The 25,545-nt window shown below is 44.0% G+C and overlaps 1 protein-coding gene across 1 annotated transcript in view; it reads left to right on the plus strand.

Annotated features, from left to right (window-relative positions):
* The first annotated feature begins 269 nt into the window (after positions 1-269).
* The window catches only part of LOC131293540 (protein disks lost), a 101,682-nt gene continuing 76,406 nt past the window's right edge, over positions 270-25,545 (plus strand). The window contains exon 1 of the mRNA XM_058321616.1: positions 270-356. Coding sequence (XP_058177599.1) covers positions 270-356 — 87 coding nt within the window. The remainder of the gene's footprint in view (positions 357-25,545) is intronic.

Below are 25,545 nucleotides of genomic sequence, written 5' to 3' on the forward strand. Positions count from 1 at the left end.
CGGGAGATTTCATTACATCGAGGATTGTTTTGTTGAACGCGGTGGAAATCAGCGCGGGTTTTACACCAAAACAAGGACTTTAGATGTGAATGGACAAAATACGGCTAACAAACTTCGAAATATTAATTCTTCGCGCGTGTGAAAAATCGTAGTGCAGTGAAACAAACAAAACGCGAGTGCTTTTGTGCGGGTCGTGTGTGCTGTGTTTGTGTGGATACGGTAATTGAACTTTCCCTGTTTGTTGGCGATTGATATCGCGAAGCAACAAGATGAATGAAGCGATCCTGCGAGAGATGATTGCGGCAGAGATTCCTAAATCTAATGATTTCATTGAGTGGTTTCTCCACTACTTCAAGGTAAGTGCCCCGTTTAATTCAAAATAGTTGGGATATGTTAGCAAAATGTGCTACATCGACGTACATCGCATTGTAAACAAACATTCGCCATCAAAACAGTGTCGAGTGATCCGACATATGTTTGAGCCGTTCCTCGAATAGGAACCAGTTCCCAGAAAGGTTCCCATCAGGTTTGGTTTTTGAAATCAAAACAACCAAAAATACGGCAGAAGCGTTTGCAAAATGTTTGTGAAAATATTAACAAAATGCTTAGCATACCCTTTTTGTGCACCTGTTGTGTTTTGTGGGTTGGGCATTGTATTTAAACGAGTAACCCAGCTACTTTGGTCCGTTCCTTTCGTGTAGGACTCATTCTTTCCATCACTAGCACAACATGGGTTTGTCATACCCGCTATTTGTTTAGCACCGTTTACACTGTCAATACAGTGCTGGACAAAAAGGAATGCATAAAATATTCTTGAAATATCCAAAAAATTTTTTTGGGAAACTAAATTTATTTAGATAATTATTTATGTATCAAAATAATTTGTTCAAAATCAATTGTATTGTATGCATAATGAAAAATCAGCTAATTATGGTATGAAAACAACAAATGAAAATGTTATTATATTCTGTCACCGATAAATGAAATATTTTTACAATACTCATTAGCTTATATATTTTCTGTCAATTTGTCCTTATATATTTTCTTGTAGCATTTGTTTCGCATAAAAAACTCAGTCCATCATATTCGTATACGAACTTACCTAACACCCCGCGATTCACCCTTTCCCTCTAGTATTTTTCAGTCATTTTGTCGGAAAAAATAAACCATTTGCGGGGGAATTATAATGAAACAAAATGTTTGTACCTACATTCCCCACATCATAATAAAACTCTCAAAATCTCACAATACTGCACCACAGCCGGATGAGCACGTTCTTGCATTTCTGCCGATAATGTCGCTTTGTCTACTGCTTGTGATGTGTTTTAATTGTGACAAACAAACCCCAGATTGTCCGCCTTAAGTGGATTCAATGGGTTTAATGAGTCGCTAGCATTTCGCGCCAGTGAGGCTTTCGTCATTTTTGCATCGGCAATTGGAAACCAAAACCCGGGCTCGGCCTCATAGAGGCTTACAGCGGCTCACGCCAGACGAGAAGCAGATGCTCCGAAAACTCTTCCATGTTTGTGTTTTTCTCTCCATTTTTTTTTTTTTTTATTTTATTGGTATCGCCTGCCCTACTGGAACGGCAGATTGCATCGGAAGGAGAAATGATTACCATCGGTTCTCCTCACCTCCCGTCCACCCGCACGGGAGTGTCTGTGCGCTTTTGCTTTTATTATTATGCACCCAGTCACGCTGCCAGCCAAACCCGCCACCACTTCCCAACCACCCCCCTCAAGCGCACCAACACTCGCTGTCTGGCGAGAATGCAAGGACGCATGTGCAACGACGCGCACGGCCGGCGTTTTGTCTGCTCACTGTTGCTGCACGACCCATACACACACTTTTTCGCCGGGGGAAACAAAGCGGGCTGGCTCACCGACACCAACACCAGCGTGTATCGGTGCAGAGAACGGTGCAGTCTCCCGGTTCCCGGGACCCGGAGTCCCCCGGAACGCCAAGCCCCAGACTGCATTTCCGCACCATCAGCAGCGCCGGGACGGCAAAAAACGCTGAGCTCGGAAGACGGTTCCGTTCCGAGTGGTGTACAAAGCGCGAAGGCCGATCTAACCGGCAGCGCTTGTGGGTGCCTTTTTTTGACCCTGTGCAGAAATTGTTAAGTGGAGTGGCGTACCCACGGCGGTGATGAAAGCAGTGTCAACAACACTAAAGGAAAAAAAAAATGCGCCCAATATTTTATAAGAAAAAAAGTCACCGAAACTCCTTTTCATTGCTGCCGCTAATGTCGCCTTTTACCGAACGATGAAGATTGCCCCTTTTTTGTAGTCTGTTCGAAAACATCACCTTCCTAAATGCATTTCATCCCATCTCGAACGCGCCTCATCCGTTCACCTGTGGTGTGAGATGAAGAAGCATAAGCTGGAAGCAGAAGTCCTTTGTCCGAACCAAAAACCAGACCAGACGAATGCCGGAATCGAATGCATCTAACGAGTTGCTGTCGCCACGGAGCAGCCAGTTCTCTTTGCAGAAGGAACTCCTCGCTGAGAACCGGAACGCAATTCTGAGAGTGCGTCGCGAATGGTGCAACGTCTAGGGTGGTCGACCACGATCCCGGGCGTGACGAGACGTGCTGCACATGCATTTTTTTTTTCTTCTGGTGCAGCGTCATCCACCGTCAAGCATCCGCTCAAGGCCGCCGCCGTCACACGGACGTGTGTTTTTTATGTGGCTGATGGTGATGTGGCCGCAGCTCGAACACACTCCGGGCTACACATCTAACAACCCGGAACCCGTCCCAAAGCGGTGCGACAAAGTATCTGAATGAAAGTTTAATTTATTTGTTATTCTAGAGAAAGGCATGACCGGGGACCCGGCGAGAGAGCAAGAACTCACTCATTCCGGAAATTCCGCTGACCAACGGCGCAGTCTGGTGGCCTCCATCGCTCCAACGCTTCGGCCGTGGTTATAGTGACGACGGTCGTCTGTGTGCCGGTAATTCGTGAACGGCCCCAAACCCAAACCCCAACCAGCGACTGGGTTCCCTTGGAACTTTCGCCGAAACCACAGCGGCAGAACCCGAACCTTGGGCAGAGAACGCCCGGGATGCATCCGATTTCTCTTCCGTGCGACCACATCCTCTGATCGGATTTTCTCACTCTCTCCTTCTCTCCCTCTCTCCTTTCTCTTTCTATTTCGATTTGTTAACCAATTTCCCCTGGGAGGGAGGGTTGCAGTTCCTCCCCGACCTCTTCCGGTTTCCGGAGCTCGGTGCCGAAGTCGTTCTATGTCTGACTCACAGCAGCCTGCGTAGTGCATTAATGTCACCGTCTGCCGCCTGGAGGCGCTCCACAAAAACACACACACGTACAGACTGACGCATCCCGGGCGAAGGCACCGGAAGTGATTTATTGATCATCAGTGCGGTGTTTGTTTCAGTTAGTGCGCCCCCGAATGAAGCGAGAGAAGCGTCGGCCGAATTGCGTTACATGCAAACGTACAGAGAACCCCCCCCGGCTGGATGGAAATTATGTATGCAAAAATGCAAAACAATCCACCCGGTGAGCAGTCGCCGGGAGCGCGGTGGCCAGGAGGAACGAGGTGGGTGGGACTCTTCCGACCCGAGACGTCGTATATGCAAGAGAGACCACGTAAACGAGGATGTTGTCTTCCGTGAAGGTGGCTTTCGATTGGCCACGCTCGGTTGCGCAAAGTGTAGGTGCAAGTAAGTGAGTGCCGGTGCACGCCGCAGCACAAACGATGAGATGGCCACGGGAAGAAGAAATTGGCCAACCGACGCCTCCCCCGGGGCCAAATTGACCCAGCACACACTCGCTCCCACGAACTCCCGGGCCGGGGTGCCATAAAGCCGGGATCGCTTTCCATAAAGTCGGGCCCGGGCCGTGGAAAAAGTCCTTGAAATAAATTAACGTTTCGCCAATTCGCCTCACCCGGAGAAAGAGGGGTATCGGGGGGAGTAGTAGTCTCGGTTTGTGGTTAGCCCGAACCACCAAACCCCTGGTTTACAATATTGATTAATGTTTTTAGTGCACACAGACACACACCGGGCTGGGGGGGGGTCTCTCACGTACGCAAGCGGTTGATGTTTCGCTTTGCATTTTCAAAATCATTTTAAACCAAACTGAACATCGTCGGTGCACCGAGATGTCGTAAAATGTCTACATGTCTCACCGGTCGGATGGATGTACACACACACACACACCGTGCGGAACCTTATGCTCCTTTCTTCTGCCCCTTTCGGGATATCGGGATATTTATTGATTGGGATGCGTTTTGTAACTTGCGCCTTTATTACTGCACTCGAAGGTTTATTGAACAACGGGAATGATTAAAACTAAGGTTACAAAACACAAACCCATGCTCGCCGTTGTTTGACCCTGAGCCGGGTAATCATCTTTTAATACCGTTGGACTGTGAAGATGTGTACCCGTAATGAGCTTTCGGTGATGTACGGTGTTTTATCACTCCAATTTAGCTCGTATTGGGGCACGGATTATTTAACATTGCAAAACGGGCTCAGTAATTGGCTTCGAACTGAGAAAAATTAATCCGTGTAGTCGTGCTTCTTGGACAGACGTAAATCAATGGATAACAGCGGGGAACAGGAATTTTGTACGTAACGAATGACAAGTGAAGATTCCCTCTCCTGGACCTGGTGTTCGTAACCTGGTTCTCCAACATTGAAAACACCATAAGAATGAGCAGTTTGCAGAAGTACGATAATTGTTCATCAATATCTTTAGTCAGGATATGGATCCTATCAGCAATTCGCACCAATATCAGTTCATCGTATCAGTTACTCAAATTGATGATTTTTTTCAGATTCGCTAGCCTTTTTGAGATAATTTGTTTAGATAGATTCGTTAACCACGCAAAACGAGTAAAAATATAGAGCATGACACAAAGTGGTTCACAGTTAAGATAAGATAAGAACTAAATGTTTTTAAATTTGTGTTACTAGAATAAATAATGGAACATTCTTGAATCCACATTTAAATCCTTTGCAAAATATGGATAAATTGTGTGCAGAACCATTAAAAATGTAATTTTTGAAGAGGATATGGTAGAAGAACAGTAATTTAATAGTAATTTTGAAACAGTAATTTTGGAGCATATGTTTGTAAGGATTGAAATAAAAGATTTTGCTGATCTTGTAAATCGGGAATATAACCGTGAATTGTTAAGCATAACATTGAAAAAATAATTTGGTTTGTAAACTCGTAATGACCAAAATGTTGGATAACGTTAGTTGTCCATAGTCTTGAACGTGATTGACTACTTCTTTATTGTTACAATTGTACATGGTCCTAAACTGTGTTGAATTTACTTTATCTTAATAAAAAACTGCATTTTGTACCAAGCGTATTTTAATTGTAAGAATGAACAAAGCAAAATAATTTATCGGCTTAAAAATTTGTCGATACGTTCATTTAAGGATGCTAACTAAAATGTTTACAAATGAGTGAAGTGAATGAAATTATATAACGATTATTTAAGTATTTTAAGTAAACAAGAACTTAAATTTTCTTGTAAAAAGATAGTAGCACTGATTGTGTTATGAAATTTAAACCATATTTTCAGTTCGTGTTGCGTTTCCGTTGATGCCGTCCAAAAATAATTGAAAACACAGTCTTCATTGACAGAGTATTGCTTGTTTGTTTTTTTTCCAGCGAGTTACGAACCCCATATCAAGTACTTTGCACAGTTTGTATTTCTCGTTAGGTAAAGTCCTCTGTGGAAGGAATATTTCCTTCCAATGATTCCTCCTAAATAATGTTCCAGTATGAAAGGTATGGAAATATACTGCAACATTTTTATATCTCCCAGTGAAACGAACATTTAGCGTACATTGAAAATCACTGCACAACGAAAACAAATAACATTAAACGCCGTTGCTTGGTTTCCCTTCCTTCGGGCGTACGAACGCGCTCCCCATTGGATCCCGTCCTTCGGCACTGTCTGGAATAATAAGTTCTACCGACTTTCACGGAAATAAATAGTACCTAGTAACGTGCATACCCCTCCCCACAGGACACGCCACATCCCCCCCCCCCCCCCCCCTACCACTGCACGTGCTGCTATTTATGATTGAAAGTTGCGAAAGATGGAATCGCTTCGTCGCTGGAAGGGAGCGCTACATTTAAACGGGCATGGCATCGCAGACTCATAACTTTTGCTGCTAAATATGTCCTGCAGTAATTAACAACTGTTGACGATACTCTCGCCTGCCACCGCCGCCACCGTCTCCGCCGCAGTTGGGAAAAGTCGTCCATCCCCGACCCGTTGTGCCATTCGCCTCTGGCTAAGCCAGGGAATATCGGTGCGCCGCAGTTGTGGATTCCCCGATCCTGCCGGTAAACACGATATCCCCCGGCCCAAAACTGCGGAAGAAGATGGCGCCCCGGTCTCCGGTGGGTCTCTTTTTCGCACCCCTCGTTCGGGGCGACTCACCCGGGTTGTTGTGCTTGGGCACGCGTTCCCCCATCCGCTCGGCCCTCGGTATCGAAATTGCCTTCACTTGCGAGTGAGGCGGAAAAATGGGGGAGTCGCAAAAAGGTTGTTCACCTTTCTTCCGCCAGCGAGGGCTGGTGTGCTGATGACTCGAAGGGAGTCCCCGGGCCCGTTGTAGGCCGACCACGAAGTCGGTACACAGAGTCGGTCCACCCCAAAAGTGGTTCCGCTTTTGAACGAGGATTTTCGGTAACGTTTTCCTCACATCACCACACGCGCGCACATCCTTGACGGGCCTGAATGTGTGCGGCACGGATACCGCAGTAATGGCTCGCACCCTTCGACTGAGCGTTCGGTCCGGTATTAGTAGAGGGTTTTTCCACTCTCTGAAAGCCACCCCTGCAAACAACGAAACGCAACACCAAGCGGGGGACGACACCGGCATCCGAGGGACTCCGTTGTCTCTGTGTTGGAAGAATGAGCGAAAGATGGATTTTACATAAGTATGTGCGAAAGGGGAGCATGGGGTAATATACCCAACTGGGCCTTTCTTTCAGGCTTTCAAGTTAGTTTTCAAAAGTACGGATCGTTTTTGGTTTTGTTTATTTTCGAGAACCATGTAATTTTTTTCGTAGTATTTTTCGAGTGTACAAAAATACAAATAGGGGAAGCAAATTTTCCTATTCAAAAAAACATACTGGCATGGCAGAAGCTACATCTTCATCCTAGAATGGAGAGCTTGAAATGAGAGAAAGAAGGAAAGTTATCGATTTCACGGATTTAAATAAAACATGATTTTAAATTACAACGCAAGCATTTTGAAAAGGTGTTGTGCTGAACCCATAGATGAGTGAACATACACAGATATTCAAAAAAATTTTAACGGTGGATAAAGATGATGGATTTGTTCACGTCTCAAGCCTTGCTAAAATTAAAACTTTTGAAATTTTGTTTTAAAAATGATATTTTGAACAAAAACAGGTTTGAGCGACAGTTTAATACAATATTGAAATGAGGCATCAAATTGTTGAGCCAAACGGCTATTCATATGTTTTTATCTATTTGTAATTTATCAATTCGTAATTTATTGTTCATTTAAAAATCCATAATGGTGACAAATTCAATATATGATATAAGCAATACGATAATTTGTGTTTAATTTAATCTATTACATATTTTTGCTGTTTTTACGTATGAAGTTTTGTGTACACTAAAAACTCGACCAATACCGAACTGTCGATTCTGAAACTTTCCACGCATTAAGTTTAAGAACTACAGATGTTGTTGAAGATTTTTTTGATCACTTTTTTTTAATAAAATCATCGAAATTTTACCATAAAAACTCAGTTTTAATCAATCAAACAAAATAGCATGTACACATATGTCAAGATGTATCCATCAACATTATTCTACAAGGTTTATACAACACGGGAAAATGATGAAATATCAACCATTTCAAATATGGTTCAAATACGTTCTAAAAACACCTTTCTTTTCTCAAACTTTTCTGCATCGTGCATCGCCGGGGCGTCAAGCTAGTAATTTATATGACCTTTTCTTCGTTTCGTTACTCCTCCGATGAAAAACAAGTTAGTTTGGTCTCTTAAAAATACTATATGTTTACAAACTTATGATTCGAAAAGGTTTTTAAGAGACAATTTAGTGAATTCTTGTAGGGAGCAAACTATTTACCGGAAAGAATTGGAATTCCATTCTGATTTGTTTCTTATATGTAACAAAGAAACAAATTTCTTATTCGTTCTGAACATAAGTAAACGTAAGTTTGGGGATATTGCCCCGCATTCCGCTACTTTCTGTGGCTGTAAACTTTACCGATTCCTGGTCCCCTTTTTCCTGCTCTGGTGTTTATTTCTCCTGTGTGCTTCTTCTTCTCTCTCCTATCGCTGCCTTCATTTCCGGTCCGGCCGCCCCGGGAAGCGATCAGGTGGAGGAAAAAGCGGACAAAAAGGGACAGGACTCGGCGCAAACCGGGACAACGATCACAATTTAATATTGGAAGCTTGTACGGCGCTTCTGCCCCTAACGCTCCCGGGTGCGAGGGTGGAAGTTTCCTAATGGTTCCGCTTCGCTTTGCATTTCATTCGGTCACATTTTAACGTTGTTCGCCCATGTTCATTCATCAACAATTTCCAGCAAAGGGAGCACTGGGAGCGACCGGGGCAAGGCTCCAACCCAAGATTGCCTCCGATGCCGTTTGTTTCCTTCTTTTTTTTTTTCATTCGAAAGGACTTAGCCCAATTTACGAGCAGCTCGTCATTGGGTGGAAAAATACTTTCCAGCAAAGTTCATCGAAGGTGGCCGGCCCTTCCACGGCGGAAGGGAAGACTCAGTGGAAAATCCGTACCGGTCCGATGAAAAGCCCCGCACACTTGGAACCGCCTCGCTCCGTCGGAAACGGTGTTTATTGCTTTTGCTAACATCAGGATATGACTCATTGGGCGCTCACTCCCGGTGTGTCATGCTGGGTTGATGATGGCATGGACCTGGCGACGGCCCGACACGGAGGGAAAATAAATTGGACGCATTCTGAAGGAAAACCCATCATCTTTCCCCCTCCACCGGGCGCTCTTGTCCTCGTTCCGAACTCCACCCTAACGCGGGTTGTTCGCACGACAGAAAAGCTTCCGATATTGAAGGATCCTGTTGCTGCTCATCTTTCTCAGATTTTGTTGTTTCATTTCCCGGGACCGGACATTTACTCGCTCGCCCACAACACGGACGGTAATATGTTTCTGCCACCATCCCCCCTTCCCAGGATTATCGCACAGGAGGCCACACAGCCTCGTGGTGAGAACTTTTGTTCGGTGCATCGAACGGAAAATGGGCCCCGATCGGTCCAATCCCTTCCACCATCACCCCGCTCCCCGGGTACGTTGGCAGGAAATGTTCTAGACAGCCGGACAAATGGGCGTCCATTATAAACCCAACCTAACGGTGGAACAATGTGGCAAGATTTTTATTCGCCTGTTTTCCACACTCCGCGTTAGCGAATCGCCTCGCCACTGGGAGGTCCGCCCCGGTTTGTAATACGAGCGCCGAATTCTCAGCAGCGGGAGGTTTTCGGGTAGATCTCAGACTGGAACAAGTTTGGAAAGATTATTTTTTATGTGTATGCACGTATAACGTATCTCTTTGGAATAACGTCATCTGCTTGTGCTTCTGTGCTTCTGATAAATGCGAAATTGTATGGCACAAATTTAGTACGTATCAATAAGATTTCACTGTTAGAATAATGAGACAAATTAGAAATGTTCCCCTTCAAATTTCAAACGAGTTTGAATTGCTAATTACTTAAAACTTATAGTGATTTATTTACTTTCCTTATGATTCTATGAATCTGTCAGGATTTCCCTTTTTTTAGTACATTGTAAAATCTTAAATGAGCCACTCCCAGCCGAAATCACCGTCGAAGTTACACCACATGTGAGAGGATGTACCTAAAAGTATGCAAAATGAGTGATATAAATACCGTTGTGCGAACCGTTTGAATTGGATATCTATTTAAATTGAGGATCATGGTTATACTAGACAGGATGGACCACATGAACTTGATGATGCATTACTTTCATGACTATATGAAAATTCGACCACGCAATCATCCTAGTGGTGCGGTACGAGGGGGGCCCCGTTACTGAAGCAAAGTAATAATTTTATGCATTTCACATTAACTCGTAATATAATTTGTGAAACAAATGGTCTTTTAGACATGAATCATAAATATTTAGGAAATTTATCCACTTATAATATTTTTTTTTTGTGAGAGAGGAAATCTTAGTAGACATCCGGTCCCCGCCTGTCATGGGTCCACGGATAGTGCCGGATTTTACCGGCTAAAACCCCTCGACGTCTTTTGGCCCCTGAATCCTCGTTTGGATCCTCCACTTATAGCATTGGTACAACACATAATACAAAACATGATCAAACGTGTATGCTTTGGAATTTATTAAGATTGAAATTGTATAATTCCTATACAGATTCATCAATCTGAATAATTCTTTGCATCATTTTCAAAATTCATGAAACTTTTAATGAGAGATTCTTGAATCCAAAAGATTGTTAAAATAACAGAAAGTAGAGACCTCAAAATGGGTAGAGAGACCCCTTTTTGTGCTTTTGGTCACATGATCCGTGCCATTGGAGGAACCATCAAGATTCGTGCAAGATCCATAAAAGATACATGAAGATTCATTAGGGTTTCGTAAAATTCATCAACTTTTGAAGATTCGAATCCCACAAGATTCATGAATCAATCTGAATGAATCTTAGTTGAAAGAATAATATGAATGAATCTCACCTAAAGATTCATTAAACACAACACTAATTAAGATCGTTTAGTGTTTCATTTTAGTGAAACATGTTTCTAGGAGCATTTTTCTTAATTCTTTTGTCATGTAATTTATATGAATCAAGAGCCGATCCCTCTTTATCTGAAATTGGTTGGCTTAATTGTCAAGTGATGAATATTTACACACATTTAAGGCCACAAACACAATGATCTATGGGTCGAAGAAGAGTTCAGTTTTCAATGAACCATGAATGACGATGTCATTGCCGTATAATATATGATGGACAACAAAGTGTGGCTTGTTTTTCAGATCTGCAATGGTGATTGGGATGCTGGCAAAAGATAAAGCATGAGAAATTCGGTGAAGATGCAACGAACTGTTTGTGGATTTCTTTTTCTTTCCGTATTGATTGCCACCGAAAATTTGAAAAAAAATCCACCCGATGAGTACCGCTTGACAAAAGCGTCTGAAGGTTCAGACATATCCGATTTCATTCCTTTTCAACGTGCCTTTATGAAGCGTTGACGACGATCGCCTAATCCTGGCCGGGCTTCAGAGGGAAAAATAAAAAAAAACACGCCGTCAATGCCACCGATCGCATCCATCGTCGGCTGCAACCGAGGGGGTCACGCAATGGTGCGATTTCGGTACCGCTGATGAGGTTCCCTCGAGGGGCCTCACACTTAAACGTTGACGACAATGGGAACAAACAAGGCCCAACCCCAGCAGCAGAGGCTCCTTTTCGCTTACACCATCTTCATCATCATCCTTGCGGACGGTCGCAAAAGGCCCTTTCCTTTGCCGCCGATCGCGAAACGATTGCGGGAGACTGGCGGGATATAGCGTGCCATGCACAAAGCGCGCGCTACCGCTAATCAACGGAAGTGGCCCGTCAGAGTCGCTTCTTCCTCGCGAAAGCCGGCGCGAGCAGACGGGCGACCGGCGACTGGCGTCCGGCGACGACGACGACGACGACGACGCCAAAACGACGCACTTCCAAGAACTGGCAAGATTAATGTGCACCGCTCACAATTTTCCACCCTGCCGTGGGAGAGGCGCTGGGAGGCCGCGGGGCTGAGCGGGTGGGCTGGCAGAACCGCCGCCCTCGGGGGCTATGCGAAATATGTTTGGCGAACGTCGCGGGTTGGCCGTGGCTCCCCGAACGCTGCGAGAACGAGTGCGAAAAGGAGCGTCCCGTTCACTCGCGGACGGCGAGACTCCGTTCGACGAAATCGCACATCAAATGTTCTTCGGTCGATGGGATGGCAGGGCGCGGTGGAACGGGGAGCGGTAGAACCTCCCGAGAATGGCAAGACAGCAAGAGGAGAAAAAAGGGAAACAACAAAAGATGGTAGTAAAAGTTTGCAACGGCAGACACACATCCCGCGAAGACGGCGATGGCGATGGACGCCGCTTTGCAAGTGCAATGTACCCACAGAGGACTGCATACCGCCAGCGAAGCAGTCGTCGTCCGGGCGGCTGATGATCGTACCAAGCCTCGTGTCGATCTGCGGTCCTCTCCGGTGCTGAAGGAACGAAACGTGAAACGACCCCATCATCGTTTGGGGGGCGAACTTTTATGCGAGACTGCTGCACCGCTGTTGCATTTCCCGTCCGACCCGAGCTACTCGTTCGACAGTGGGTGCCTGATTTTATTCTTCAGCTTTAAGAATGTTAAAATTTTCTCATCCTTATTAACACTCTGACGGCCGGGTACATCTATAGATGTAATGGCTCCGTTTCAGTTTGCATCCGATCACATCATTTTGGTGTGCTGTCAACGCTTTCACCAGACACGCTCCACAGACTACTGGATGTAAACTAATAACCAGTGGAAAGTAAAAAAATTTCACAGGGCGCGTTGCTGTTGGTGATAAGATTGAAAAGAAAAAAAAAGAGAAAAGAGGTCTATATCCAGTTGGTCCTAACTTTACTGGTTCTTCTTTTGCCCTTCCCTATCTTGGGTTATTCAGAACTTTTGAACTCTTTTAGCGGATCACCTAAGTATCACCTTTATAGCTACTCTTACACCTCACATATGGAGTAGAAATAACTGTGGAGCATCGTCGAGCACATCAAACTCTCATCAGTTTTGTACTAATTTTATACCTTAGAGGTGTGCATGAGTTCTACACATGAAACGTTGGCTGCCAGAACCCTAGTAAATCCATCGGTGTTACTACCTGTGGTGGTTTTTTACCAAAAAGTGTGATGTTCTAGTACTCCTGGATTGACGTATAGTAGTTGTTCCTTTGAGGCTTGGATAACGCAAGTATCTCCATCGCCTACGATCAGTTTTTGAAGTAAATAAAGAGCACCCCCATATTCTCCTGACGCGTGAAGCTTGTCGTGGGTTAGAAGTTTCAATCCAGTCTACCAATTAGAATCACAACTTCATTATTTTACTTTCGCTCGAAAAGGAAAAGTTGTCATATGTCATTCTGGAACTTTGTCATCTTCTCCAAGACTGCCCCATGTTTAAGATCTAACTAGTAATTCAACGGCTTAGCATAGAGCAGATTATTAGCAGACGACTACTAAATTATTAGTAGTTTAAGGAGTGAGACAACTTAGTTGTTCAAGGAGATTTTGCTTCACATGTTGTCCAGTGTGCGACAAGATCGGTGAGCCTAGTTTGGAACTCGACTTGTCATCTTTTCCAATTTGGAACTCGAATTCTTCTTTTGGTTGCATGATTCATCCCGCCGTGCTAAACGACCGGTCAAAAACGGGACCACACTGTACCGCATGCCATGTTTTCCGTTCTAAACCCATTCTGCCCGACCCTCTACATCGTTCGCAAAGGATCCACCACCGCCCTCGCCAATAAGCCCTTGCGTCGGAACGCTTCATACCCGCACGATCACGGGCTATGAGGTCTTGCGAGGCCACCGGAACGCAGGCAGAATAGCATCCAGGTAGGAAGATCCACCCGGAGAGGCCGTGGTGGGCATTCGGTACGCGCGCCTCGCAGACAGACGGCAGTCCGGCAGTATGGCAAAAATAAGCATCAACGGAAAAGCACGGCAGCATATTGATTCCGACGTGGTGTGTTTTGCTTGTCGTTTTTCTGCCCGATTTCGAGCCAGAACTACTCACACCAGAACCGGTTTTTGGGACGATAGATGCGGGCGAGGGGGCTCTGGGGCTTGAAATTCTTCCGCGGTTCCTTGCCACGGGACAGCAAAAGAGAGAGAGAGAGAGGGAGCAATCGTGCATCATCACTCGGTGGCATCCGGTGAGGGTAAGAACTTTCCTTCCGAAGCCGGCCAGAAGAAGGAATGCGCGAACTCAAACCTCCAAGACTTTGATGGGGATGGTGAAACCTAGGGGGGGAGAGCGCGTAAAAGGATAAAATCTCGGTGCTATGAATGGGGATCGTGGGAGTGCAATGGCACGACGTTCGTTCGTTGTTCCGGCCGAGCTCGCGATCCTTGGGAAGATCGCCACGAGTTGGGGAGGGAAGAGAGTGTTGCACGACTTCCAGTACTTGGCAAGGAATGGAAAGGTTTCTCAAGGGCGGAGTGGAGCGGTGGTTCTGGTTCACGAGGCTCTAGTTTTTCAGCCGCCCAGAAGAAGGTGCTGCATCCGTAAAGAGCGTTTGCGGGCTTTGAACCGGTGACTTCTGGACGAGAAATCCAAGGCTGACCGTAGGCTCTCCCGATGCGTGTGCTTGACCTTCTGTGCTTGAGGCAGGATCATCCGACGGCACTGGTCTCTTTGTTCGTCGAGGTAGCTTACACCACTACCTGCAAGCGCCGAAACACGGCGTTATTTCTCAAAGATTGTCAGTTACACGTTTGAGATACAGAGCGACCTCGAAGAAATCGATAAGAAGCCAATGTTTGGTGATCCAAACGTGTTCACGAATCTTCCGGTTTCTCCTTGACACAGTTCATCGTTCGCAATACATTAAACTTTCTTCGCTCCCTGATAACAACCCAACGGCAGTTGACACAGTTCCCGAAGTTCGATATGATAGTTGACAGTAATTTCTGGTGAAGATCACCGACAATCGACAAAAAAAAAACAGCACACACACACAGGCTGGAGCAGGAACCCATGACGTCTCTGGGCGTTGGGTAGAATCAAAAATCTTTTAATATCGAACAGAATTGTGTCGTCTGTTGACACACACGCCGCGATAACAAGACAGGCTTCGATCGGGCGATAAAAAACGAATAGAAAAACATACCCGACTAGCTTCTGATGCCTTTCCTTGACCAAACTTTGGTTCTCGCTGGTTGTTTCGCCTGTTTGACTCATACGAACGGAGGCGCACGGAGGCTTCGCATGTGCGTCTTTTCTCACGGTTTTTAGGAGGCAGATTCCGGGCTGCCGTGAACACGATTCCATTTAAATTATTCGCGTGTGAAGTCATGGTGTATTCTTGGAATGCAAACTTTCTGCACGGAATCCCGCCACGAATGGCGAGCCGATGACGGCGAGACACATATGGTTCAGATAAAGGCATTGAAATTTATGAGTAATATGTTAAGTATGGCCTCGTACTGAGCTATCAGCAACGCTACATTTAGTGAAAGTTATTATTTTGGTGGTGTATTTTCCTAGACTTTGGGCGCAGTTTTTTAAAGCTGAAGTTCATGAATCCACAAATGGTTTTTGTTGAAATAACTGTTCGATTCGCTTTTGCGTTGTCTATTTGAATTTTTAAATCTCTTTATTGAGTTTGTCACTTTAGAAAATGAGCAATTGAATCCAAGTTCTTTAGTCCTAGCATTTATACAATGAAATGAAAAATACATCAATCATTTTCATACACTTCTATCTCAAACATTTTTGCGTTAGAAAATAAAATCCCAATCATGTGAATTATGTACTTTTTGAACCACCTTTAAGGGTTATGTCTTTGATGCCATTAAGGGTTAAGATAATTACCAACCTTTATAAATCGTAACAACACCTGATTCCTATTTCTTCATTTTGTTTTTATTTGTTTAAAGGACTGTTCCGGTTGCTTCCTCTTTAAATCGAATGCGGTTTCTAGGTTTGATCCCATTCCATTCAATTTCGATACCGGAACGCCCTTCCTTCCTAGCTTTCGCTATCATTACTTATTAATTGTGATTACCTTTTTCGCATTCTTCACGCTTGGCAACGATCCCTTTTTCCAGTATCGAACCCGACAGTAGACGTCGACCTTCTTAAGGTGGCAAGTGGAAACTTTTCGGAGGCTGCTGACCTCACGTGCATCCATCGGTATGCAGGGGTAGGGGGAAACTTTTCGCCACTCCTCTGTCGCTTCCTTTGCCTCCGTTGCTTCCCATCGATAGGATCATCCACGAACCCGCCCGGCATACCCGTCCAATTGTTTCGCTTCCCGCTCTTGTCCTGGCCATACGTGCGAGAAGAGTACCCTTGGGGGTTTTGAGCCTTCCGGGTATGGTTTTAAATATTTAAATAATGAATTTTTATGCGCCCTCCCAAACACAAACACACATACGCACATTTGCACGGAGCTATCCTTCGTCAGTCGTGGGGGACCCGTTCTGGCAGCTTAGTGGTGGAAAGTTCTTGCCCACCAAGCACGGGAAATATGATCCTTTTTCCATACGGTCCAACTGACAAGTCATCGTTCGAGAAACAAAAAAAAAAGCCATCAACCGCTTTTTGTTCCTGATCGCCTTCTGACAGTCTCCTTTCTTTAAGGACACCTCGATTGATCCTTGGAAACTGTTCCGAAATCAGCGGCGGCGAAAAAGGTGAAGCAAAAACATCCCTCCAAACTGTACCTACCTGCGCCCATGGCTATCCTCTCTGCTCTGGCAATTGACCGTTTCTGGGTGGCCATAAATTTGCCGGCCCTAATTAGACCAATAAATCCACGGTGCTGACCCGAGAAATTGTAAGTCGCTGCTATATTGTTCCCTCCTTACCTGGCGGGTCTCCCTTTCGGTTCGGTTCCGTTTGGCTTTGTCCCGCATGTCTCATCTCCTTCGGACGACGACAGGTTTTGGGCTGCATCGCGTTCTTTCGCCCGTTTTCGATTCTGGTTGTGTTTTTCGAAATCGCACACTTTTATGAGCCAACACCAGGTTTGAGCTGATGAACGAAAAGCGCATGTCCAAGCCGCGCTTGGTCTGTAAAAATGTTTCCGTTTTTAGTGCGTCTTTCGGTGATCCCCGCTCGGGTTGTAAACGGAAACCGATATGAATATGCAACCATCTCCCGTCGGCGAGGGTACGGTTTATTATGTGTGCTCCCTTGGCAACACCATCGTCTTGGGATCTCGCTTGGTGTTCGCGGAAAACGATTAAAAACGCCCCCTCCCCCCGCCAGAAAATAACTCCACTCGAAAATCCCGAACGGATCAGGAAATGCATTGCGCAGGGTGGATCAGGATAGGATGATCGAATGATCCCGTGAGGCGCCTTTTGCGGGCTCCATCTTGCGTACGCCTTGCAGATGTTGTGGTTTCCTGTACTCCGATTCACATGACTTCCAGACCGACTTCCATGTGGCGCGACGCTGTGTGTTTGGCGTGACTTCCCGTCTCGGCACACCGATTCAACAGCAACAGCAGCTCAAAGCAAAGGATGCGTTAAGCCCGCGGGTTCACAAAAACCTTGAGGTCTGCGAATGCGCCTTGCGCTCGTTAAAATCGCCCATCCTTTGCTCCGGCGCGCAGCATCATTGCATCGGTTTGGGGCAGTAAAATTGACTTCAATCCGTTCTGTGTCTCGCGCGCCACAAGGGAACCAAACCAAGGATTGCAGACTCTTCCCGTGGCTGTCGTCTACAGACCGCACCGAATCGTCCTGCGCTCTCGCCCGATGGCTTACGAGAGGCACGACGATCACAGGGCAGATGGTTCCCATTTGGTTCGGTTTCGTAGCCTTCTGCCTTCGAAGAATAAATCGACCACCATACTAACGACTGCCATAGTATCATCTAACATGGTCTCGATTTGGTTTTCTTTGTTTTCTGTGAGCCTGTGCCTGTGTTTCTTCATACCGCACTGTGGAATAAGGGGTGGAGTTTGTAGATGAAACCAGAAGTTTTTTAACTATAATGGAAATTTACCATTTGAAAGCCAAAATTGTTTTTGACATACAGTGGCTAATTCACGAATACAGCAGTGATTACGCTTCGTTTACAGTACCCTTAATATTTCATAAACAGGTTTCAGAGGTTACTAAAAATTAACCAAAATATTGCTTTATATTTAAAAAAATTAAAACTAGAGAAAAAAGCTAACTATTGTTATTTTAGCTGAATTTAAAATAGACTTGCCCATGGCCCAGCGGTAGCGCGAGGAAACACCATGCCACAAGTGCAGCTTCGAATCTCGAATCTGGCAACTCCCAGTATTACGGAGTTCGAAGAGAGGCTTTGTCCCACTAGGAGATGTTGTTCCATATAAAAAATAGACTTATATACTTTAAAATTAATGCACATCAAACTTGAATTCTGGATGGTCTTTATGTGTGTGAATGGAAAATCAACAAAATATAAATTCGCTTTAAAATATTCATAAGAAATGGCATTGAAGAAACTGTTTTTTGCAGAAAACAAATAAGTTTTTATATGGCCAATTATTAGACGGGCTTTTGTTATGAATAAATTAAATAAATGAACAAAACAGTATTTTACAATCAAAGAAAACTAATAAAATACTACTACCATTACGTGTTTAGTATCTGAATTTAGTCAATATACTAACCCTACTAAATCAATCAAAGAAATCACTCTTTTTCGTGTTTTAATATCAGTTGAAACTTAGCAAAAATTGACAGCTTTTTTCTTGAAAAAAAAAAGCCAACTGTCCGTCCATTTCCTCAACGTCACCCCACTGTGCGCCCGGTTAACATTATTATTTTTCCACCGGTTTTCTATCGTTTCCAATCCGGTGTACCGTTCGTTCCGGCGTTTGCTGTGCACTTCGTGGAATTAATATTTGCACCGGCTTCTCTGGCTGCGCGGCACTGGCTGTCAAAATAATAATAGGAATGAGGCGAAAAATAACAACCAAGAAAATCCTCCTAAAACACCCTAAACTTTCGGCCCTTTCCTCCCGGCAGATCGGCCAGCAAACCCCCGGGCGCACATTGTGTTCGATTGCGGTGCGTCTTAAGTTTCATGTCCCGGGTTTTTGTTTTTTGTTTCGTTTAGTCCGGCTTGGTTTTTTTTTCTCTCCTCCTCGGTTTTGTTCGCCACTCCATTGAAGGATACGGCTTCATTTTCGGCCTGGAAACGGTTTCGGGGCCGAGTGTTTTCTTCCTCTGGTTTATGGCTGCTTGATGCTTTTGAAAACCATCCGAAGGCAAAGGTTTCATCCAGAACGCATCGAAGAGAAGGCCTCATTTAGAACGTGTCGGTGCGGATTGATTGATATCTGCGTCCAAGGACAGGGCACACTGTGGATTCCACAAATGTACCTGCGCCGACTGCTGACGGGATGCGGGACCAATACAAGCCTGCCCAAAGAAATTCTCCCGAAGGATTCTAATCTCGGTGCTTGTGTCTGGACCCATGGTTTTCCGCTTTCGAGGGAAAGAATTTCAAGACATACCTTTTGTTTCTCGGGTACCTCTTCTGGGTGATCAATTTCTCGATCTTTGGGATGGAAGATGACACGCCGGTTCGAAGACTGTAATGGTTGCTAACAGACCAATCAATCTATTTTTCCAACATTACAATCATTCAATTAAACTGTAAATTATGTGGGAATCAGGGTTTTCTTTCTTTCTAGTTCCGCGCCTCATAGCTGTCGGTTTTCTCCCTTTCGTACCAACACACGCCACTATTTTAAAGGGCTCCCATTTCAAGCCCAGTGAGGTTTCCTAGTGTAATCGAAAGATTATTAATCCGAGACCCTCCAGTCGTGTGGTGATAATTGGAAACGGAGAACTATTTTCGCCTGCACGGTCGTAGCTCCGGGTCCGGAAGTGCTTGCTGCTTCTGCCTACCGTTACAACTCCCGGAACGAAGTCCTCCATACTGTGCCATGCGTCAAACTGTCGCATTAGGGGGAAAACTACACCCGTAGTCAATGAACCAGAGGGTAATCCAAAAATAATACTTTTCAGCAAAAACCGAGGGCAAACCCGGAGCGTTGCCGAGGCTGGCGGTCCTGCTTCTCCTGCTGCAAGGATGGAAATTCAGGGACATTAAATATCCCGCTATCTACGCCGTACAATTGCAAGCGTACAGGAGGCTTTTTTTGGTCGGGTTCCTGCCATGCGTAAATGCACGCAACAAACGCACAACGATCACAATGGCAGGAGGGTTCGATGTGATTCATCAATGTCGTATGATAGAGGGGGTATGTCGATGATATGAAAGGGATAGATTGTTTTCTGCATGTGTGTGTATGTGTATTTAAGTTTAAGGGGAGCGCTGTAATTTATGGAATACGCCAACATCAGCTTTCAACTATCAAAACTTGCATCCGAAGGCGAATGATAAGTTCCTAGCAAACTAAGTCGCTAAGTTAAAGTTGGAGTTTGTAGAGTGGGATCAATGATTTCCAAAGCTTTCAATGTGGGACCCTAGCCTGTTTTCTATGGACAATGGTTTTCGAATTGCGAGCCGAATTACCCCAAAAAATTCATAACTTTAAAGCAAATCTATTTCTTCTATTGACGACATTCTTAATTTTGGAAACTTCAAGCTGATTTCCAGTACTATTTGAAACAAATTAAAATAGCTGATTTTATGACAAAAAGTATATACTTGCGAAGACAACACACTCAATCATTTATTTTACTAGAATAAAATCAATGTTGATTGCTTTGTATAAAATATTTCGATCAACCTTCATGTTATAAATAAAAAGAAGCAAAAAAAAATTGATATTTTTATTTGAATTTATTATTTTGCTTGGCTAATGTATGTTGCCCTCATGTTTGCACAAACTGCACAAATGATTTCATTTTCTCACACATATAATGTTTGCGACAAAAAATGTTGAAATGATTTTCTTTTCTCCCACATATTTTGTCATCACCCTTAAAATAATAATGATTAAATTGAGGAGCAAATATTATCAAATTTCGGTTTCTGAACCGTGCAATTATCGAAACCATTGCAATGCTGCTTGCCCTAGGAATGTATCTACCTTTGAACTACATTGTTTTTATAATGTGCCTCCCGTTGAAAACATTGGAAAGGAAAACATTTATTTTATCAACAAGCAATTACAACTACTTACACTACCTTTGCAACTAATACCATAGAATTAACACTTTTAGAGAGTATTCTCATGTCGCATTTTTTTTTTTAATGAAGTTAGTTTCTTCCATTGAAAACCAACATTTAGTTTTTGGTATCCACATTGATTCAAACAAAACTTAATTACTCACACTTATCAATCCACCATCAACAAGCATGAAACCGGCGCACACCCCTTTGAAAAGGCGGTGACCGATCATTATGCTTCCTCCTGTTGGGCACCCCCTTTTCCGATTGCGCAAGAAGAACGCTATAATGAGCGTGCGAGAGGGAGAAAGAGAGAGAGAGAGAGAGTGAGAGTAATGAGCAAGGAAAAACCGATGCTATACATAGGGCAGCAGTTGTCGCATCGTACTCAGCATAAAAGTGAATGCAAACGGCAGATGTGCACTTGAGTGCAGGAGCGAACCTTCGGAAAAAGGTCCCCTGGAGCCACGCCGTGGCTCTCCAGGGTCTGGTCCTGGTCCTGGTGCGAGGTCCTCCCGTCCTGCATCGATGTCTCGTCCCGTAGCAACGGCACCAACACCATCACCACAAGGATGACAAGGAGTAGTTTCGGTCGGGATGGCAACGCCGGCAAATAACCGGCATATCTGCTCGTCGCAGCAGTTTCCCCTCGTTCCGCCGGACGAGGACAAGCGCTCCGTGGGCCATGGGCCATGTGTGCGCCGTGCTGTCACCGGAGCGAGGCACCATTTGCGTTAGTGGCCCATCAATCATATGTGCGGGGTTTTTTTGCGCTCGCCCGCGAAAACATGTGATAATCTGAAGCATGGCCGATCCGATCGGCAGGCATGCGAATGCGACTGGAAACATGCGAGACGCAGAAGCAGAGCAAACGAAAATGTAAAAAAAAACGGGAAAAGAATAACAATCAATGAGGCGGGAGGCAGCCGAAATCCCATTTGCAGTCCGCAGCGCGTCGCGCCCGCAGGCTTCTTCGCGGAGACCCTGAAGGATTTACGTGCCCGTCAACGTTTCTCCATCGACTGGTGTCGATTTTATGGCCCCGTGGCTTCGACAGCAGCGGCAGCAGCAAGAGCATAATTACCGGATGTTGCCGTTGGCAGCGCACTAAAAACGTTCCGCGGGCGAAAAAATGTATTATCCTGTGTCGGGAATTTAAATTGAAAATTTTGACGATCCTCCTCCGGTCGCTCCAGACAGAACCACTCAAATGTGACTGCGTTGTCACTCTGGACGGATGTCTGGAGGAAGATTTACTGCTTCCCATTGGAGTTCAGAATCCAACCGTTCTTAAGGTTTTGGTGGGATGGGAGAAGTAAACCGTTCAGTTCCTTTGAGGGAAGAATAAACTTTGGTTTTAACGCTAAAAGTTGAAAAGTGGTACAAAATAAACTTTAGGAAAAATACATTGAAGCATTAAAATGGGAATAATATCTGACAATGACATTATATGCGATTTTTAGAACGAAATTTCAAAAGAGTAACTGAACAGTTCAGTTCCTTTGAGGGAAGAATAAACTTTGGTTTTAACGCTAAAAGTTGAAAAGTGGTACAAAATAAACTTCAGGAAAAATACATTGCAGAACTGAAACGGGAATGAGATCTGATATAGGAGAAAAATGTTACAAAATAAACTTTAGGATAAATACATTGAAGCACTAAAATGGGAATGACATCTGACAACGACATTATATGCGATTTGTAGAACGAAATTTAGAAAGAGTTCAGTTCCTTTGAGGGAAGAATAATCTTTAGTTTCAACGCTGAAAGTAGAAAAGTGATACAATATAAACTATAGAAAAAATACATTGTAGTACTAAAACAGAAATGACATTTGACAATGACATTATATGCGATTTCTGGAACGAAATTTAGGAAGAAAATAAAACCAAAGCAAAAACTGAAAATGTTGTAGGAAACAATATTTTATAATAAAATGTCTTGTTGAGATTTGACTAATTTGATTTTATAAAGGTAAAATCACACACACAAAAAGGTAAAAAGTCTAGCAAGCCCTTAAAGGCAGGCATATGACAAAGACGGTCGTTACGCCAAGCAGAACAAAACATTAGAACAACAATCTAAAATATCTTTCATCCTAAAATGAAAAAGAAAAGAAAATCAATCCCTTCGATCCTTTTTGTTAATCGAGCCTTGTTTTTTGTATTTAATGAAGCCAGATTTGTTTACGTAAATAAATATTCATAATACTGACATTCAGATTCTTTTAAGTTATGCTTGATTGTAATTTACAACAATGTAGTTGTGGTGCGTTTTAAAATTATTCCCACCTCATATTTACCACCGATGGCAAACAACACGCGTTACGCGTTAACAGTTCCAGATGCTGGTTTTGGTCGGTTAAAATATTCGGTAATAAATGCAAGCATGCCCCATATGTTGTGCGTCGGGAAAGCTTCGCATATCTTAAGCTAAATGAAATAATCAAATAATTTAAATTCTAACGAATTTGACGTTTAACTCTGGGTGGGTTTCAGTGTCTATGTGTTTGTGTGCATGAGTGTAGCGATGGTGGAACCTTAGCAACATGTTACAACAACCCAACATCAACTCCACCCCGGAGCCGGCCAGATAATACGCATTACATTCCGGAAAGTTCATTGTCTCCCACCCGGGTTCGAGCAGTTTCGCTTATCCTTTATTCGTGTTGTTTCAGTGGCGCTGGTTGTGTCGTGCTTTTTTGTTCAAAGATTATTTTATTATTCTCCAGTATGTAGAGTTTGCTTTTTTGCTGCTCCAGCGCCCGCCCGATGGTCGGTCTTTGCACCCCGGTCGAGATGACTAACATCGCGTCCGTTGTCGGTTCGTTTTTTTTTTTTTTTGTTTTCGTTTACGCCACTGACCACCGCGTGCCGGTCGCGAATTGTTCGTGGACGAGGTGTCGAGGGGGAGCTGTTCTATTGATACGACGGAGCAATGCGGTTCGTTTCCACCTTTTTATACGCTGGAAGTTCAGTTCCTTCGTACCAGTTGTGACTTGTATTTCCTTTTGCCCAGCGGCACCATCTCATCTAGTGGCTGACTTTTCCACTTCGGTGAGAACCGAACCGATCTGGCTTTAGAACACCGCCCGTTGTGCTTTATAAAATTTAATTTTCCCTAATTTATGAACCGTTTATTCATGCTTCGGACTTTCCAACAATCTTGCGACTTTGCTGTGTTACATCGCAAAAAATAAAAAAAAACCTCGTCAACACCGGTAACTCTCGACCCCCTTCCGGAAACTTTTCAATCCGTTGCCGGCCGTCGAGACGGCGTAAACCGGCGAACGATGGTTCGAAGCAGATACCGAAACGATTCGCGCCACCCCGGAGTAGCAAAACGCGCCATCTCTCGTGTGCGAAACCGCGTCGTGAACGGCGGGTACAATTACGAGAACCGTCGAGGATTTTGGGGGTTCGACGGGGCGGCGGGGAGGGAAAGATGGGACGAGCGAGGGACACGATGCTCGAAGGAAGAACTGGAAGATCGATGAGCTTTCCCAGGGTCAAGAGTCGGCGAATGGATGGAACCAACGGGCAGGATGTGGAATGTGTTTTCATTGTGTCAAAATTTAATTTCAAACTAGTACCGACCAAAGGACCGAAAGGAGGTTGCTCCCAAGATGAGCATATATTTCCGCCGCCGACGACCATCAAATGGAAATATAGCTTTTAGTTGTTTTTTTTTTTTTTTGTTTTCGACCGAACAACGAGCCCCCGATGAGAAGGTGTGTGTTTTAAAGTGTACGAAACGGCCATGATACGGTTTATTATTCACTCTTAGTTGCTGCACTTGACTGGATGAGTTGTCAGTGCAAAATCCCAGCCAGATGATACTTCTGCATTTTGAATGAGGATCCGAAGGCATATTAAGAGGAATGGGGAATTTTTAAGTATGAGTCTATTAATATAAGACAGTTTATAAATGTACTTACAGGTGCATTTTGATATTGTGTTTTGCTGAATGTTCTCTTTGCATATTTGTTCTTTTTAGTTCTAAGAAACTTGAAATTGAAATTAGTAACAAGCCTTCCAAATTAATCTTATTAAACTTAAACCAGTTATATCTCTTTATCTCTCTCTAGTTAGAACCAAATTTTAGCGAATATTCTTACATCTACGCCCACAACCAAGTGAAACAGGACAAACAACCAGTTAGCAATGACATTGAAAAACTAAATTAAAATTATAAATTGCAGCAGTAAAATTTGGAGCAAATCAAGGATGGATCAATGGCTATTTAATTTGTTGCCAAGGGCATGCAATTTTGAGCTGGCTTGCTACTTTATCTAATGTTCAGCATGATTTGTGCAGTTTTTCGTAATTCTTCAGCAGTAGGGTAATTATCTTGTTTATTTTCCCTGACTTAAATCGTTAAATTATTGTTCTATCTATTGTATTGTTTGTTATTTTTAATACTACTATCATTTTTAATGTCTTCAATTTCTGTCTTCACTTGTTGTAGTAACGTTGAAACCGTAAAAATGGTTGCAGTTATGCTGCATCACAGGTAGTAGTTTTGTTCGTATATCATTACAAAACCCTCGCTCACAATTGAAATAATAACTTGGAAATATTCTTAACAAATTTTTAGTATTTTTTTGGAAAGTAATATAAAAAATATTGTCTTTCCAATTGCTAAT

This window comes from Anopheles ziemanni, chromosome 2 (assembly GCF_943734765.1).
Source record: "Anopheles ziemanni chromosome 2, idAnoZiCoDA_A2_x.2, whole genome shotgun sequence".
NCBI lineage: Eukaryota > Metazoa > Arthropoda > Insecta > Diptera > Culicidae > Anopheles > Anopheles ziemanni.